This window comes from Anguilla anguilla, chromosome 9 (assembly GCF_013347855.1).
Source record: "Anguilla anguilla isolate fAngAng1 chromosome 9, fAngAng1.pri, whole genome shotgun sequence".
Taxonomy (NCBI): Eukaryota; Metazoa; Chordata; class Actinopteri; order Anguilliformes; family Anguillidae; genus Anguilla; species Anguilla anguilla.
Window position 1 is genome coordinate 22,027,952 of NC_049209.1, and position 19,930 is coordinate 22,047,881.

General features: G+C 43.7%; 1 protein-coding gene across 1 annotated transcript in view; it reads right to left on the reverse strand.

The window, feature by feature from the left end:
- Positions 1-19,930, reverse strand: part of arhgap32b (Rho GTPase activating protein 32b) — a 121,069-nt gene that overhangs the window by 14,801 nt on the left and 86,338 nt on the right. Inside the window, 4 exon segments of the mRNA XM_035432677.1 lie at positions 3,877-4,026; positions 15,250-15,324; positions 15,902-15,952; positions 17,657-17,738. Coding sequence (XP_035288568.1) covers positions 3,877-4,026; positions 15,250-15,324; positions 15,902-15,952; positions 17,657-17,738 — 358 coding nt within the window.

Below are 19,930 nucleotides of genomic sequence, written 5' to 3' on the forward strand. Positions count from 1 at the left end.
TGTGTGTATGTGTGTGTGCGTGCGTGTGTGCGCTCACCCACCCTCCCCAGATCACAACAGAGACCCAGACCCTCAGAGAAGCAGCTGTTCCCCAAATTCCACACATAACACAAGAGGAGGAGTGGATATGGGGGGGAGAGGGGGCAAGCAAAGAGGTCATCCCTCCAACAGGAGAGGGGGAAAAACTCAGCCCAAACTAAAACCCACTCACACTTTTCAACGCTTTCTACAGTGCCAAGCAACTAGGGGCAGAGGCACAGGATTCCGAGGCTAAGAGGTGCAGCTGTTCACTTCACTTCAACTTAGTAACTCTGCATGTTTACGAATCTGCAAATGAGTTCAAGTGAAGAGTGTACATTGATACATTAGACAAAAAAGAACAACCACAATCTAAAAAATGTATTTAGTTTAATCTTATTTCATTAGTAAGCCATTTAAGTAAAATTTAAAGAAAAGCAATGGAGACTGGAAAGTGACAGAAGGTTAAAGAGTTGTGGTCTTTACGATGGTGAGTGACCTGTGGGCTCTGGACATGCCTCTAAATTTACACCATTTCCTGCCTTTATCAGGTTACTGTGGGCATGCAGGGCTCTGCTGTGTTACTGGTAAAGTCGTGCTCTGGAGACATCCATTCTGAGATCACACAGCTCTGGGGACAGAGTGGACTCCAGGCCAGTGTGCTGCCTTTATGTGGGGCATAAAATGTACAACACGAACTCAAACCTCAACCTAAAAACGACCATCGCAAATGGAAAGGGTGCGCAATCCGGTTCTGTGAATCTGGCACACTGTACCCCTGAGCCGGACCCCTCTTCTCCACTGTGAACACTGCGTGGCTAGCTCTCCAGCACAAAATGGCTGCCGCGCCTCTCTCATGAGAAAGGTGCTACACACTTCTTGGTGAAACTATACACTCCAAACACCGCACGGCTTAGTCAGAGCACCTGAGAAGACCCTGAGCCGGGTAGTCCCTGCTGGCTTACGGGCGCGGCCGAGAGACCTGCTCTCAACACAGGTTTTCATAAACAAACTGAACCTCCGCCCTGCCTTGCCTCTCCCTGGTCTCTTACGCACACACAGAGGATGTCAGCAGTTCCTATTTTCCAGTTTCAGCTGCGCTGGTGTGGAGATGTTGATGTGTGTATGGTAGCGATCAGGATCAGTGTGTATGGGAACAGTCTAAATGACTGACAGGCCAGACCCAATGGGAGCTGTCAGTTACAGAACGGGTGGTGAAGGAGTGCAGAGTGCCTGACCTGAGTGAGTGAGCTACGTGAGGAAAAGCAGGCCTAATGTGTGCTGTTTGTGGGTTGTGTACGGAAGGCTAACCTGGGTTTTGTTCATGTTCAGCAGTACTACACTGGAGTATCTAAAGGGCTGCTCCTTACTCCTGGCTGCAACAGTTAACATCCCTCAGAGGAAAGGCTCAGAGCCAAAGGCTGATCCCTGAGCAGACGTTTCTCATGTGTTGGGCTACTCCAGCTCATCAGTGACACACATGAAGACATGCAGACTCTGCAGTGGACGAGGCCCAGGCCTGTTTCATGCAAAGTCTGTCAGAAAGGTCAGGGGGAGAGGAGGGCAGTGCCCTGGAATACCTCACAGAGAAACTGATGTGTTAAACTAAACAGCCAGAGAGGGGGGAGAGGAAGAGAAAGGATCGACAGAGAGAGAATACCTTCCAATTGTACAACATTTAGACCGTTGACATGCCTTTTACAGTGCTACACTGCCTTCTATCATGAACCCAAATCAATCACACATGCTTGAAAACGCGAAAGGGAAAAAGAACAAGAACAAACAAAAAAACCAAGACAGTGGCTAAACCAGACAACAGAGTGCAAGTGTGAAAGTAAGTGAGAGAAAGTTAGGGAGAGAAAAAGTGAGAAAAAAAAACAGAGAATGCAAGGTGTCTGTGATCAGTGGAGGGGAAATCTTCCAACACAGCATTCTTAACCATTCCAAACCAACTTTAAGCCCTTTGATGCTCATAGGTTGCCCTGGCAACATGGTGTGGGGCCCACCGGGGGGTGTGTCCAGTCCTGGCATTAGTGGGTGGTCGCCACGACGCTCTCTGCTTCAGAGACCAGCATACCAGCATGTTGGGGGGCGTACACAAAGAGAGGAGCGCTTTAATGGAGATAAAACTACACTCGTGGCGTGAATTACACCGCAGAGCGCAGAACCCCTTGTGAGCAGTAAACATTTACCTATGCGCCTGCTCCACACGGGCTCTGGAAACCACTCACACATCACTCTAGTGGATCTTAAAAGAATCCCCAAGGATCCAAAGGCCCATTCTCTCTTGCAAAAATAACACTAACACCAACTCAGAGACACATTACAAATTTCAGCTTCATCATCTACTGAGCTCAAGACCAACCGTGAATAGTGAATGTCCTGCCATAGTGCAGGAAATACAACAAATGAATACAATGCCTACAGGCACGCTGTCAACATAGCATGAATTTGAGTTCTAATTTAACTGAGCTCAATATGTATAATAATTATGGCCGGGTCTTCATTATGGAAGTCACGGGCATCACAGATTTGGAGTTTTTTTTGTTGCCATTTTTCGTCAGTGCTATCTGTGACTTTTCAGCACTTTTTAATGGTAACTGCGAAGCTTAACAAATCACACTTGAGCTTAACAGTCTCCAGGGTGATTTGCATAGCCTAAGCATCTGAACCATATTGCCGGACTGCGCTGGGATCAAGATTCCTGTCCTAGTCGGTTGTTGCACTGAGATGTTTCATGGCCCCTGTCAACGGCGTAGATGCCAAGATCTCATTCCTCGTCACAGTAACGTTGCCAGTGACAACAGGCACTCCATCAAAGACTCAAACCTTGCAGCGTACAACATGTTACACCAAAACAAACTTTACAGAAATAAAAACAGACACGGTAACCCTACTTAATTATATTAGCAATGCATTTTTAGCATGCTCCATTTCTAACAACAATCTTCTAAATTAAAGGCAAAAACATGCTCTTTCTTTCTCTGATTGGCCGAAGCAATTAAGTGCACCAGCCTATCAACGAATCAAACTTGCAACTGAATGGATATTTTTTAAAATAAATTCAGGCACGTGTTACTGTTGCAACAGTTATTCATGTTATTTCAATTGTTTCCCACTGCAGCACATGAGATCTATTAATTTAATAATGTTTTCTTTTTTTAAGCACTGTGATTTCTGGCACTTCTTTCAGTACTCAGTGGTTTTCAACAAATTGACCGTGACTGCACCGTGACTTTAGCCAATATTTTCCATGACAGACATCCAGCCTTAATAATAACAACACTCTAATCTGTTATAGACCAAACTGTCATCATTCATGTGTGTGTGTGTGTGTGTGTGTGTTTGCTGATGGCAAAATGCGGGACCAAAAACAAAGGTCCAAATTCTCAAATTTAAGTTTGAACTTTGGGGGAAAAAAGTAAGCTCAAACAGTTTCACAGCTCTCTAAACCACCTGGATGGCAGAACATGAATGAGAAGAGGGCTTCATCAACCCTGATCTATCACGTGATGTCAGTCCTCAGCTCACCTTTCAGCCTCCACAGAAAAGCACTACGATTGGTTCAGATTAGTTCATTGTGGGCATTCCTGTAGCCTCAATCTCCCATCACCCCCTCATTCCCATGTCAGCACGAAAGACTTGCAGGATTATTTATTCTGGGCTATATCCTTCTGTTTTTAGACCTGCGCTGCACAGACACACTGCAAGTTTCACAGATCATTACATCATGTGGACTGCCTGTTGAAAGCAGCGTCTGCGAGCAGATTTAAGCCACCCAGATTGCGTACGCATCGGCGAGCGCGCGCACCGTTAGCCCCGGCGCGTGTGCCAGAGCTGCGCGGCGGCGGCGCTCACCGTCGTGGCCCGAGTTGAGGAGGTGCTCGCCGAGGTCGCAGCCGAACACGCGCTCCCGCAGGATCCCCCGCTGCTTCAGCTTCTGCTTGGTCGGCCGGGACTTCATGAAGGTGCGCAGGAACGTGATCAGCTTCCCGTGCTTCCTGGATACTGCAAACCAAATGCACAAATTCCCCGTTATTCCACAGGACAGCCTACAGGGTGGCGCAAAAAAGGCGTCCTGCTGCTCCATCTGTGCAACCAGCGGTAAGGGGGCTGTGTAGATTCAAGTAACATCCGCCCTAAACCTTGGCTCTCAACTAACTGCAAGTATGTTTTTTTTCCTCTCCAAAAACACGGTTTGGGAGAGTTTAAGGATCACCACAATTAATGAAAATAAGTTTTTTTTTTTTGCAAATGTATCACTTTTTTGACAGTGCAAAAGACTATAGACATAATTTTAGCTAGCGAGTAGTGATGGGAGAGAACTGCAAAATGAGCTGAGCTATCATGTTGAGGCATCAACGATTTGCTGATTTTAACCAATCACAGTTTTGAGATGAAGAGGAGTGTCCTTCTGATTAATTCCAACAAGTCAGTGACTGACAGCACACAGTAGACCCACCCACTATGGGGCTCATAAAGCCTCAGTTTCCCCATCACCAGTGGGTTGCCAGAGAGATGGAATGCTTCTGTGGAAAACACTGGATCAATGGAACAAAGAGGTTCTATCAATATTCCCCATTTTAAGGCTTTAAATCCATGTCTTGAATTTAGAAAACAACCCAGAGGATCAGATGAGCTGGCTGGGGAAATAGATTATTCACAGCAAAGAACAGCCTTTTGATTTAAAGCCTTTAAGTACTTTAAATCAAAAATCTGAGGCTTAAATAAAAAACCGAGGTAGTCTGTACTTTCAGAGCAGTCTAAGAAAAGAAAAAAAAAACTTTTCCTTTAAGAGAACGGAAGTAGGATCAGGCATGTCTGCTTTGCATAAGCTTTTGTTATTCTGCTGGGAAGAGGAATTTCTTAAATCCACTACATCGAATCGTAAGTCACACAGCAAAACATTTCCCTGAATCTGAAATTTGCATCTTCAACTGTAGCAGAAAATGTGTCTGCCATTGAGGTTTCAGTAGACTACCATCTCTCCCTGGAGACACAGAAAGTGGTTATTTGAAATCAAATGCCTGCCGTGCCAAGAAAGTGATTAATGATGGTAAAAGTTCACCCGAGGGCCAACAACTGCCCTTCAGTTTTGCTTATTTTTTTCCTGTTAGAAAAATTTTAAATGATACTAAAAAAATCTGTTGAGAATGTATTATTTTGACAAGTTTTCATAGGTATGTACATTAAACATGCAACCAAGATAATTCCGCAAAATTAGCCAAAACTGAACCAAAGGCTTTTATGGATCAAACGAACAGTCTGCAACTGCAGCCAAGAGCTAAAAACTTTATTGGTCTCATTGGCTCATTCCCATCACACCAAAACTCTGATGCAATTGTTCAAGAAAAGACTGGGTTTGGGAGGGACAGAGCAGCAGATAATTATTAGAGATGAGAGCATAACTTTCTTGGCAATTTGGCATGCATCGATACAGCAATTTAGGAGGGCCTACTGACCTACATACAATTTACCTACAGGCGGTGACAACCTGAGATATCAGTATGTCTTAAAGGATAAATCCGTCCACTCTCAAAACAACAGGTCATGATAAAAGGTCAGTGACTGCGCAGGTTGGGCAGGCAAAGCAATCAGCTTCAAAGGGATGAACAGAAACATTAATGATGTAGAATGCATCATGCCAAACATACCACACCCACCCATGTCAAGTCAGTTACAAACTTAAAATCCCTCCATTCCCCTTATTGTCCTCACTTCAATTAGCAGTGGGCACAGGACAGGGAAGCTCACAAGTACTTTTTTGTCAGATTTAATGAACAATGAAAAGAGAATTAAAATAATAAATAAAGGGAGGGTCGGTCAGTTCTCCTTCCAGCTTTGTTACGGCCCATGTGCTGCTTCTGGTCGGGCCAGTGCTGACAGACACAGTCACGCAAATTACATCCAGCAGCCTCGCCCTGGAATTTGCATGCAGGGCTCTTGGACACAAGGAAAAAAAAACGGCAAGAGATGGGCTCGGAGAGTGAGCGGTGCATTCTGGCAAACTCACGTTACAATACCAATGATAAGCCAGCCTCAAGCTTGTGCTGTTATTCAGAGCAGAGGCCAAGCAGTCACAATGAGCATTTATCGTTTTTGACATTTCTTTCACTCGTTTATTTACAAGGAAAAGGGACCTTGTGAATGAATGAGCGAGCCAAAACGCTTGACGTCACTGTTAAACTGCGTGCAGCCTTCGGAAAAATGAAGACGATGGAAAATGTACACAGACATGGCATTGAAAAATTCTCCACATGGAACGGAAAATGAAAACAAATGTTGTGCACAAACAAAGCATGCACTGCTGCTGTCATTGCACACATGCGCGCACTCACACGCTCACACACTTTTTGCTGTTCTCAGAGTGTCATTTCCACGAGCACTACTGCAACTAATCCATCACTGACAGGAATATGCTGCTGTAAGCAAAGTTCCTGATTTCAATCTTCAAGTTGCATTACACACCTATAGAATCCTGTCCAGTTTTTTAAGGCCACTAAACACTGAACCCTCTACCCGGCCAGACGGCCACTTGCATTTGCTTTGTTTTAAATATTGAAGCCACTGCAGGGATTATACAGACAGCTTTTGATTTTGGGTAGGAAAATCTGGGAGATGTGCTGGCCTTTTCTTTCTTTCTTTAATGGGGGGAAAAAGGGAGAATTCCACACACTCCAAGTCATTACAGCTGTTGCTGGACAGCGTCACACTTCAGTCGGAGGCCAATGGTGAACTCTGGGACAGTGAGCTATCAAAACTGTTGTGATTAGCGTAGCCCAAAACTTGCATAGGAGAAAATGAGCGCTGGATGAAGTCACAGCAAAGCCAGCTACCACAGTAATTGCAAACATCACGCTCTCTATCTCCAGATGACCCTGAGTGTTCCATTGCATCAGGCAAGACCTATCCAAAGGATCTGTTCTGGACTCCTTCAAGGACAAACCTCCAAGTGCATGGGGAATTGATTTTCCCCATAAACCCCACATTTCCAGAAGATTCCCCATATCAGCCACAACCAAAACACACTGGGTAAAAACTGGGTATTCTCTCTCAGGGTTCTACCTTTCCACACATCAGCCTGACCATCCAGAGGGTACATTTCTTTTAGGTATGTATGTGGGCACACCCCATTCTCCCAAGGAAATGCAACTGGAAACAACGGCAAAACCTAACCTGGACATTCAATCTAACGTGGGTGTCGAGGTGAATCAGTTCAAAATAAGTAGCAACAATAACCATCCATATAAATGCAAATGAGTTCAGCATTCCTCGCTGTACAGCAATGCCGGTAACAAAGCGAACCGTGGGTACCGGGGGGGATTCAATGACACCAATTTCATGCAGATGACAAATGTGGGAAGCACATCTGCCGGCTGCAACGTGGCTGAGAGAGACTGACCTCCATCTGTGTCTGGGAGAGCGAGCCTGTGTCATAAACAGGGCAGAATGAATGATTGTTCCAGGCCTCAGTTACTGAGGAAGCAGCGCCCGAGGCCAAGGGAGAGAAGAGGGCCAGCGTCCATCATGAATGTGTTTTCAGTGCTCAACAATGCAAATAGTATTCAGAAGGAGGCTATAAGAACATGTGTGTTGGGGGGGGGGGGGGGGGGGGGGGGGCAAAGGCATGATTATTCCCGTTTATCTGGTGCTCCACTTACAATCAACCATCTTAGCCTGATACTAACCAAGTACCCTGGGTGAGTGCATATACTGTCACACACCCACACCCACACACACCCTCCAGTAGTATTTTTCAGTGAGAGTGCTGTCCTCTCGGTGAGGAAAACCAACTACATAAAACCAAACAAAACCAGAACAAATCTAAATTGCTGAATCAGCTAACCAAAACAGAATTCCTTTCTCTGGACTGACTTGTGCGGATGACTTACCTGAGAGAAATACCACCAGAAATACCAAACCTACCACAGTACGCTCCTGCTATGGACAGAGAAAAACGGTGGCGCGTTTTGTCTTCATACACTCTCAACTCAACTGTTTTCAGAAGGCTACTATAAAAATATACAAAAGATTAACAAGAATCAGATGATCCCCATCAATTTTGAGCCTTGATTTTCACAGGGGTTTTACTATAAAAATCTAAAATGTGCTTTGTTCATCATTTCATGATTTAATGGCTCCGGCCCCTGCCCTAACTGCAGGTCAACTCGTATCTTCCACATGTGGACTCACTGGTGAGGATGACCACAGTAGCTGACTGATACTAGCACCAGTGCTGCTTGGGCTTAGTATGAAGTTGTGCAGGCGCCATTTCTCCAAGAGAACACTCCTCCGGAGAGACCTGCGAGAATGTGGAGCGTGAAGCCTGGGAAATATCAAAGGCTTCATGTTCACAAGAAAGATTTGGTAATAGTGGCTAAAAGTAGCTTTGGTGACCCATACAGTGTGTGGCTTTTGTTAATATTTGGACATGGCATTGTGCTTTCATGAGGGCAAGAGTGGAATAATCATAAATGAACTGAAATAGGATTTCAGTGTGATGTGTCAACTATCTGGTTGGAATATTATTTCATTTTTGTTACTGGATGATTCCCCTAACGTTAATAAATTGGAGGCCTATTGCCGCCTAAGTGCTAGATAGGCAACACAAATATATCATGCAACATTTTTGTATTAAACTAAATTATGCATTCTAAAGATTGCTTGCCAAACAGCTATTGCAAAGACCTTATCTTCAGAAACTAACATTCAGGAATGTTACAAAAGGAGAGGGAAAAAAAACTATTCATAAAGTGTCCAGACTTGGGTTAATAATTCACAGGACTTCAGACTACTAGCCTTGAAAAGTTCACGTAGAACTCCTTAAAACTTCAGACATTTAAAATATAGCTTGACCTACCTTTAAAAATCATATAAAGAATTAATGATGACCATAGCCAGCGATTGTGCAACCACTAGCACCTCTATTAAAATGTATCCAGCAAATAAATGTCACAATCTATGTAAATCACAACAGTATTTATCGTATTTTATTCTCCACGAGTTTAATCATCTTAATGCTTTAGTCTCTGTGGCAAATAAAACGCATTCACGAGCCACTCAATTGACTATTGTATGAGGCCAATTCACCGAACGAAGCCGAGGGAAAACTCCATGGGAGGCCAATTACTGCTCTTATGGTAAGAGGTTTGGTTAAGGCTTTAGCCAACTACATAACGTAATATCTGATAATACCATAACGTAATATATGTATAATGTTTTTTTTACGTTATATCAAACAATAATACAACAATATCCCTCATATCATAACAGGAAGCACAGCTGACCGTGTGTATAATGTATTTGACTTTGCATGAAAGCAAAATACCAAGAACAGCTAATAAAAGCAGAAGCGCGCATGCACATATACACGCATATATTTAACACGCACACACCATTATTGATGTAGACATGAAAGTAAAAATTACCTAATGATAAAACGAAAAATTGACCACTTTAAGGAGAAATTTAACCAACTGTCAATAGCAATAGTTCTTTATCAAAACCAGCACTAATTAAGCAGAAGATGAATATGTCGAAAACAACCCTTAACAGAACTTTCGGAATAAACTTCCACGATCAAATAAAAACAGTGAGTTTAGTTCACTAACTAGCTCACTAATATAACGCCGCCTAACGGCATAACTCTATATAAATTAATCTAGAAATTAACAACGAACCAAAACAGTGTCCTTCTTACCTGGATTCCTAATTGTAAATCAGTTTCAGATCCTCAGTTTACTCCAAAACGGTTGCTAGCAAGAGGTCAGTTACTCGACAAATATGCACCCGTCCGAGAACCAGCTCAAGAGAAATGACAGTGATTCAAGATTCAACGGGATCCCCGTGTTGTTTCAAAAGGCTAACACCACTTTTAACCAATGGGAACTCCACCGGTCGAGCCTACAAATGCAGCGCAACCTGAAGTGATTTTCATTGTGCCAGACAAGCCTCGCTCTCACGACGCATGTCTTAAACTGTCATCCACCAAAGAGCATAAGCTAGAAAACTTTATCCTTTGTTAAACTTTTGAGTCTTCCCTCTGTGCTGCTGAGTCCGACCTCCGGAGTCTCACTGCAACTGGCTTCCCCTCATCTCCACCCCGCTCAAAGCCAGAAAACGCACCGCCCCCGTTCCACGTCTGAGCTGAGTATTCCAGCTACAACAGGACGAAGCCATTATCCAATCAGAAAGCAAATAACGCCTCTAAAACATATTTATAAATTATCTCCGATTACGCGTAGTGCGCGATACAACGGTTGCTTCTTGAATGTAAACTCATTTTGTTTTGTTTATTACCCCTCAACAAACTGGCAGTACTTGCACTCACAATACGTCAACTAAAATTAAGCACAGCCCGTCTTTCGTAAAAGCAGAGGGCGCAAGGCGCATGAAGGATGCAGACTAATCATAGAATGATAGACCAATTATTTTATATTAAAAAAAGAAGAAAGTTTCAAGACCGACCTCTCCAGCACCGCTTTGCCCTGAACAGACCACTCCATAAACCACTAAATGGTCATTGACAATGCAGCCGCTGTACATCTTAGTGTGGAAATTGTAGCGTAAACGGTCGATTACTGTTAAAGTTCAAATACCATCCTCGAGCCAAATGATTGCACAAATGTCATTAGCTACCCCAGACAATCACAAATAGTTCCGCCTGGATTCTTCAATAGAATACCATTTCAAGTAGTCCATGCACTATTACTGATATCTACAGCAGTACACCATCTATCGGAGGAAAAAATACTTGGACATGGATTTGGTTGCTGTTATCTCGCAGTTGCTCAAAGACTATATATGCCTAATATAAAAGGTCGGTTATTTACTGTAACACTCGCAAATTGCTAAAGTGCTTAAGTAAATGCATATACGGCTGAGCAGTTGGGAAAATAAGGTTAATCCTTTCTTTTTAAGTTTGGGAACATCTTAACTGGGTAATTTAATACAATCTCTCTTGTATCAAGGTAGTTAACAAGATTCCTTTCTTGCTGCTTGAACTGATGCTTGATGGAAATGATTAGGTATTTGATGTTGCTGAGTTTTTGTCTCTGGAACTTGCTTGGCACCCTGCCCAAAGAGGCTGTCATCCGCACGAACTCGATTTTCTCTGGTCGCAAACTGTATTGAGACCAACAACAGGCAGTTCTCTATTTACTATGAAGAAACTTCCTCTGTCACACAGCCAAGCTCCGTTCAATGGGGTACTGAGAGTGGAGTAAGACCAGGCTGCCATCACAGTGTTGTATGGACAAGGAACGCCTTGTTCCTACTGATCAACAATGGAGTATATGAAAATATGAATGTTACATAATATACAATTATTGTGGTCTTCTATGCATAACCAGGCAACACATGGGTCCTGATGTGCACATGGCCCAAGATACACCACGCCACAGGTTCATCCAAGGCTCCCAAAAACATCTGAGGTACAGCATTCTCTTATGTGGTCCAATATTGAAAAAATAATTAATTAATTTAATAAGGCAGAGTAAACTCTGAAAAAGTACAGGGAGTTAGAATTCCTTACATAAAACAAATTTGAATAATGATCGGGTAGATAAGAGGAAATTACTAAATGTGCAGGAGATCCACATCAACAAACCTGTTGTATTTCTTCAATTTCTCAAGTTATTTAAACTTGTGTACTAAAGAATGAGAACCACTGAGATCAATTTAATCTTAACAGCATTATATCATTCTGAAACTTTAAATGAGCAGCATCCGTTTAGAAAGGGATTTCTGAGAAACCAATTTATTAATTTCTTATTTCCTCTGCTGCAATTAACTATCAAGTAAGCCATCATTAATGAGTAAAAACAGTACTATTAGCAATGACATAAGGATTCCAAGATCAACGTTTGTCATAGTACTTGTTGCAAACGTTCACACAGCTAGGTAAAGGAAAGAGAAAATGAACAGACCCCTTTTGCATAAGCACAAGTATGATCCCATCACAAAATAAACTCAGGTGTCATTTGGATAACACTCCTGGCAGCTTGCTCAGCCTTACTCCCCTTTTCTGACACCGCCAGTTTCTAACCATCCAACCCTGTGCCAGATCTCTGCAGCACAGACAGCGAAACCCCTCGACTTGATTAAACAGGAAACGTACAGGAACCCCCTGGGACAGCTGGACGGAGATCCAGCTGTTTCACTCGCACCTCTCTCTCCCTCTCAGACGTGTCCAAACGTCCCAGCCCGTTCAAAGACACAGCTGCCCCGTGTTCTCCAGACCGGACGGCTGCTCTGCCTGGGGAGGAAGTGGGGGATTGGGGGAGAAGTAGGGCGGCTACATCTGGACTCACACCTGCCACAGCGGGCCGGAGGAGAGAGGGCTGTGTCCCACAATCAAGGGCTTGTGTGTGTGTGTGTGTGTGTGTGTGTGTGTGTGCGCACGTGCATGATGGTGCATACTTGCACAAAATTAGGTTTTATTTTTTTTGTAATTTCCTTGTTTCCAATATTTTTTCTTTTTCTCCCACAATTTGGAATGGCCAGTAAATTGTGTCAACTAGAATGCTTAACAACAACCTTTATTTTCCTTCTCCACCAGCTTAGCTGTGTAGCAACTGCGCTGAAGGACTGCACAACTGGTGCTGCTGGTGCAGGCAGCTCACAGCTGCCATACTTCCTTGACTGGCACAGTTACTTCCTGAACCATTAAAGTAGCATTGTAGCAATTTGCTTCACAGAAGTATTCAAAATTTAACATTAATGATGTCCACTGTCTTACAAAAGCAAATGGGACAGGATTTGTTTAGCTAAATTATGTTGGATGACAGCTTTAAAAAAATTTTTTTAAATGGTGGTCTGTGTTTGTAAAAGGGATCATAGACCAACATGCCAGTTGGGTAGACAGACAGCTAGTTAAATTGGCTGGCGGATGGCTAGCTTGCTTAGTGAGATGGCATAACATTTTGCATCCTTATATTTGAAAAGCTTATGTTTACAAAGACGAGTCAGCTACCATAACGGTGTGTTTCTTAATTCTGATATAAGAATATCCTGCAGTATGACATCCTTATGCCCTCAGCACCATTATAGCCTGTGTCACTACTAACCAGTCTACACTAGCATTCTGGACCCAGGGGGGCAAGTCATTAAGCAGTATATGGATATAAGCTTATTTTACAGTATCCAAATAACTCCTCAGAGGCAGGTTTTGCCATTATTCTGGATTTGGACCACCCTTTTAAGCAACAGACTTAATCAAAGACCCCCTAAGCTTATTAACTCTGTGTGGGGGAACGGAACTCGCATTTTTCACAACTTAGAACCTGGAGGAGGGACTTAAGTATTCAAGACCAGTAATGGCAGTCTAAATGACTTCATTATTGAACTTTCATATATTCATAAATTGTGAGTGAACAACATCATAAAACAACCAAAGGTAACTTGGACAGACCTAAAGGGACGATGATCCCTATTGAGAGGATTGCATTTGCCCTTTTCCCATTTAAAAATGTCTGTTTAAGTGTAGCTAAACCTCCATGAGCACTGCAGAATCCAGGCCACAGAGGTCATATTTGAGCACATCTGGGTATCTATAAGGAGTGCGTCATTTCATTCACTGTGGAGAAACTACATCATGCGTTCTGAGGACAAAGCTCACACCCACAGGATCATTTTACAGCCCTCTACTTACAGCTTTGAATAAATCACCAGAGTAGGTTTTTGCTGTTTATCCCTCCCCCACCCAAGTTAAGCCAAACACGGATACATCTTGAGAAGGTTTTCTGATCTACAGCAATGGATTAATGAGGACCTTTCAGCACCATGACAAACTACTCTGTCACTCTGCACAATCAGAACTGGAAACAGAAAATCATCTGCTGCTGTGTGTCAGGAACTGTGAATAAAGAATTTAAACAAGTGCTGTTCCGCCCCAGTGTCCTTCTAAAACCCCACAAAAACAAATATAAAAATAGAAACAATCCACAATTTACTTACTGTATATTCCACGAAGTTAATGGGGCAAACAGAGAAAATCTTCAGAAGTTTTTGCAGTCATGAAAAGCAAGCCCACCTCTTTGTGTTTGCACTCTCAGGTGGGAAGAGACAAAGTTGTGTCTTCATTGTGAAGGTTTGAAAATAGTCTCAGCTAACACAAAATGTTCTCACAATGTTACTGGAATGTTTTCTCAATGTTATAACATTGTCACTACATGGCAACAACTTTGTGAGAACGTTCTGTGTTAACTGGGGAGTGAGAGGAGAGAGGAACCAGGAAGGGCGTAGCAGGCTCCGCCCCACACAAACGAGGCTACTCCACACAACCTGTGCTGCACCTCTCCTCACTCCATTCAACTAAAGCACATCTAACGAGCACTGAGGTCTAAACCCATTAGTGAACTTAAAGAACACCCACTGTCCTTTAAATGCATGGGTAAGCTTTTTGGTTGGATGAGCATGTATGGCTGGATAATGTATGTTTGGTTGGATAAGCCTTTTGCCTTGAAAAGGCAGCTTACTTTTGTGCACAGTAAGGCCAACCGTTTCCCTTGGATTGCCGATTTCATGGTACAAATTTCTAAAGGAAAGGAGCTGCTCATATATGAATATGAAACGGTGACAGCAAGATGAGCTACCTATGTGAACTGGAGTATGTGATTTAATGTTAGTATACTGTAAAAGAGATGATCCTCTCTAAAGTTTTACTAGCTCAGTTACATTTCTTTTCCTCTTTATGGCTTCAGATTTTCAGGGTTTATTTTCCCCTGACACATAAGGACAGCAGAACTCTGTGACAACACAAATCTAACCTGCATGAGTTTGTGCCAATGGGGAGTAGTTAAGGCGTTGGGGGCCCAATAATGGATGGAAGAAATCAGGCTGTCAATCTCTGACTTGCCCAAACCAATCAAAAGTCACTGGTCTAAAAATCTAAACAATATGTATGATTGGTTCAGGAGTGATCACTCATAAAGGCTTCAATCCATTTTGAGGAGTAATGAAGCTTTACTTTCCACATTTTACAGCTTCACATTTCATAACAAAATATGGTATTTTAAAATCACAGAATATGCCCTGAAAGGGAACCATTATAAATAAGAGGACAGAAATGTAACTGAACGCTGATTCCATGCGGGCCTCAGCTCTGATGGCTGAACGCAGCGGTGTTAGGAGGAGAGAGACGGCGACCGGCGAAGCGTGTTAGTGACGTACTGACTACGAGGTTAGCTCTAGTTTACAGTAACACTGGCAAACCAAGGAACCGACTTCTACCTGAGCTTATCCTGTAGTGGTTGAGAGGGTCGGGAACCCATGCATTATCCTGCTTAACACTCTCCATTTCCAAATCTGCATGCAGTCAGGGCCCGGAAGGGAGGGGAGGGGGGTACAGGGGAGTTGGGGGTGCCAGGGGGGTACAAAAAGGGAGAAAATGATTTAATTTGATTAGAGATCACATCAGGAGGGATAGCAGGTCTAGCAGTCATATCCTGTCAGTCACATTTTTATACAGAAGGTTCTATTTTTTTGACTAAGGTTTTGTAAAAGTTACATAAATGATATTAAAAAATCTCCAGGGTTTAAATAAACTATGAAAAATTTGGAAACTGCGTTACATGTTAAGACCGCATTGAGAGACATTAACTTCACAAATAAAATAATACAAACTGAAGGACTGCTATGCTGAAGGTGCTGTGCTTTAACTTTTATCATTTATGAATTGGTTAAATAAATTCTCAGGGCAACAATGGGATGTTCTTAAAAAGGGGGACTAAAGTGAGTGTGTGATTGCGTATGTGTGAGTGTGCCTGTGCCTGTGTTTGTGTGCCTGTGCGTGTGTGCTTGTGTGTGTGTGTGTGTGTGCGCGTGTGTCTCTGCCTGTGTGCCTGTGCCTGTGAGGGAAAGTGTGAGATATACCAGCACGTACAGGGAGGGAAGAAACTCCAGGATGCAGGCCGCAGACCAGAGCTGGGGGAGGCTGGCGGGAGGGGACACAGCGAGACAACAGCATTAAACATGCGGTCGGGGACGTGGGTGGGGCCACAGGCGCGTCAGGTCCAGGGGGACGTGTGGAGAGGCGGCGGCGCGGTGTAGAGGGACATGCTAACCCCAAATTCTCTTAACCACTGCGCAAATTAAGAGCCTTTCCCCCCCTTCATTTGCTGGAATGCCGGCATGTTCCAGCAGTCCCGGAGGTCCGATCTGAAAGACGAAGGTCTTGTGACCACCGCAGGGTTATTTACTCGTGATCTTGGTTCTCGCTGCTATGGACACTGCAAGTAGTACTGCTGCTACCTGGCGTAGGTAGGCTGCGGGGCTCTTCTTATTAAAAAGCTAAACACCTTATACAATTTCCTCCCCTCGGCTCTAGCCAATGAAGTCCTCTTTAAGTCTGTCTTACACGGGCTTGTGGCTTTCTCACTCTGGCAAAATTAACAACAGCGCTCACATCCTCCGGCATTTCCCTCTTACGCGCAGACCACACCAAATGATTACAGCATGACTCGCGGGGATTCGCCCACTCGAGGTCAGTGACAGCCCGTTTTACGCGTTTTGGGTCTAACGTGCAGAGAACTTTACGATGTTTTGAGAATGCCAAATATGACGTAAGCTGGCTTTTGGAAAGTTCTTGTGCTACCCAAGAAGAGGCCTAAAAGAAGAATGCTCGCTTCACATTCTGCTTATAAGCTCCGTTTCAGTTACCTGTCAGTTTGTTTACTTCTGACACGTTGCTTCAGTCCCTGGCAGTGTATTTTACTTGGTTTTCTAAACTTTTCCCCTGAGTGAACAGAAATGTCATTTTGGCCGCAATTTTTTTGTTTGTTCATCCAGAAGCGAGCTCCTTCCAATTTTAAAAGAACGCCACTGTGCACACAGAAGTTCCACTCTCTAGGGAATAGTGAAGGATTGTCAGGTAGCGGTAATTCCAATGTGTGGATGCCGTTTAAGTAAAAGCATTATGGGTAAATGATGAAACAGGTAAACAGTTCAAGAATTTTCAGGCAATTGTGTGTAATACGCAGTCACCAATTAAATGGCCTGTTCCATTTTAAATTCCTTTTTTACAAGGAGCATGGACCTGATTTGACTGAAAAAGCTGCTTTTAAAGGGAAACCAAATCCCTGTCAACTGGGTACAGGTCCTCCCTCCTACAGCTGGTTAAAGTGGTCTCTGAGCAATACAATGTTCTTGCAGGCAGGATTTGTGTGGTTCACCAGCGATACAGATACAGGCTCCAGTGGAGTCTATTTTTATCAAACAGTACATCCAAGTAATCCCCATAGAAACAGTTACAGTGATACCGAATGATACCAAACACTGCAGCGTCTATATGCTTTATTTCATTCATGTTAATGTCCTTGGAAGGCCAGCTAGGACACTCTCTTCAAACCCACCAAGACCAGTCACACCATCATATGGCTTAGTAGCAGTCTACTTCTACATTCTGTGCTCCCACAGGACAACTCACCATCTAAAACACATCAATACATGAAACCCTCTTGCATCACTTATGGCTTTCAGCCTGTACGTGTAATGTGTGTACTTTCACTCATAATTAAGACACTGAAATGTATCACAGGGAACAGCAGTGCATCTGTGAGCCACGACCAATTCCTTCAAACCCAACAGTCACAGCCTCTGTTTGGCATCATCATGTGACATTTTGGGAGGAGCACAGTACCTGGTTTTGGCACAGAGTTGGTGACAGACTGGGGAAGCTTGTCATTGATCAGCTCCACACACTCGCTGGGAAAGAAGCCAACCTACAGAAAGATGGAGAGATAAAAAGAGAGAGAGAAAAAAGACAGTCAGGGTGACATTCTCCACTTAACACTAGTAATAAAACACCATCGCACTTGAATCATTTTCTCAGGCATAATTACGAGCCACATCCTCCATAGGGCTTTTGGTGATGGGGTCAGTGTAAGCATAACGGCAGCACGTCTCTATGCGGCTTCTGGAGCCTCTCTCTGGGCAAGAGGCCGTGCGGGAAAGCGGGTTCCGCTTTGGGGCATGCCAGCTAGCGCGAGGGTGTCTGGATGAGCCCTGGCAGCTGTCTAGCCCTGGTTCTGGTTTAATCTGTGCCATGCGCCCCGGGGCCCGCCGGGTACGGCCGGGTCAGGATGCCGCCGCGGCACGAGCGCTGCCGAGACCCGCGGCCAGACCTGTCAGTATGTCATTTCCTGTGTGGACGCCATTTCCACATCTGCCATGAAAAATAATACGCATACGAAGCTATTTTTAAAGCAGGTTTTATGTGGTTTTCAGATTCCTTTCCAAATAAAAGAACACAAAGTAAAAACAAGACAGAATACAGACAGATTTTTAAAAAAGAAAAAAGAAAAAAAAAACATTAACCTGGAACCAGTGTTTGTTTTAACATTAGTGTTGAAGGTTAGGGGAAAATATCACATCATGCCGAAATGTGATTTAATGCTGAAACTGCTTAGCTGTCCCTTAGTCACCTCAGAATAAACGCCTAAATTTCACTGATTAAGAAAACAAGATGAAGCAAAGTGGCAAACTTCATTTCTGCTCAGGCCAATTTCATCGGCTTCTGAGCAATGGCTGTGCTTCTGCAATTCAGTGAGCTAGACTTAAGATGAAATTCATAAAACTCCTTTAATCCACAAAATGATGGTCAAAAGTAAAAAATAAGTTAAAATGTCAAAATCTGAGATGCAGAGTAGGCTGTAATCAGTCTCTCAGAGCTCCTATAATGTCAGCCCATTTACCTTCCTGAAGAACGGTTAGCAAACATTAGCCACCCGATTCTTACTTGTGAAAGGCTCTCTTTCTGTACGGGAAATGAGCTGAGGGGGTCAGTGAGCAGGGCTGGGAGGACACGTGGATCTCGGGAGCTGGGAAAGATGCGTGATTACGAGACTCAAGAGGTCAGCATTTGGCCTAGCAAGCTTTAAACCACATTAGCAGCTTAAAAAGGTACACTGCTTCATAAAATTAACTTTCTATCCCAAAAACATGCCAGCCAAGAACATGACTAGGGCTCTTTCAGAAACAATCAGAGGGGATAGCAAATAACTCTAACTGAATCTGTGACATGACCTGGCCAATAATGGACCATGAAGCAGGGAGGCAGGCAAGTGTCCACAGGTATTCATATTTCATCTTCATGCAGCATGAAAAGGCGACTACTTGTCACCAGCATCAATGAAAAATGAAGGAGGCAGTGAACAGCTTTACCAGTCAGGGGGGATAAAAAAAGATAAGGATAAATCCATCCATACAATTCCACCTGATTTTCCGCTGAATACTACACTCTGGTTGGCCACAGCTGCTGTGTCACTTCCTGACTCGATCAGTGACATAGGCAGTATTCCTGCGTGGGTTTGGCCCCGCCCCCCAAACAATTCTATTGTGGATGCAACGTTGCCCACCAACCCCGGGATAAACCTGACGACACTGAGGGGGACAGAACAAGACATTGCAGTTTCTCCATGCACTGGGAAACTGCACTAAAAGGACTCGTCTTGTTCTTGCTCAAACTCCAGTCGTCTTCAAGGATGTCATAAATCTTGTAGATAAAATGTTGTAATCTCAAGGCTTCAAGGTTCAGTGCCCTTAGCAAAGAGGCACAATGTTAGTACTACCCAAGCAACACCCACACAGCCCACAAGGTCTGCAGTCCTATTGACAGCTGGGGAGGGGGGGGGGGGTGACAGAGCTCAACCTGGCTCCGCCTTCGCCAGAATCAGTCCTGCGCAGCACTGTTACAGATTCACATTCAGAGCCATACATGAACTGAATGGGCTCAATGTATCCTCACTACTTATTTCAAGCCTCTCAGCATGATATAGATATCAGGTGCTACACACATACCAACATGTGGGCATACATAAGCTCACACTGAGCATAACCGTTTAGTTTTCTGAATTACTGTTCAATATTTGCTCCCCATTGCCCAGTTCAAAACACCACCATTCTGCTGAGAATA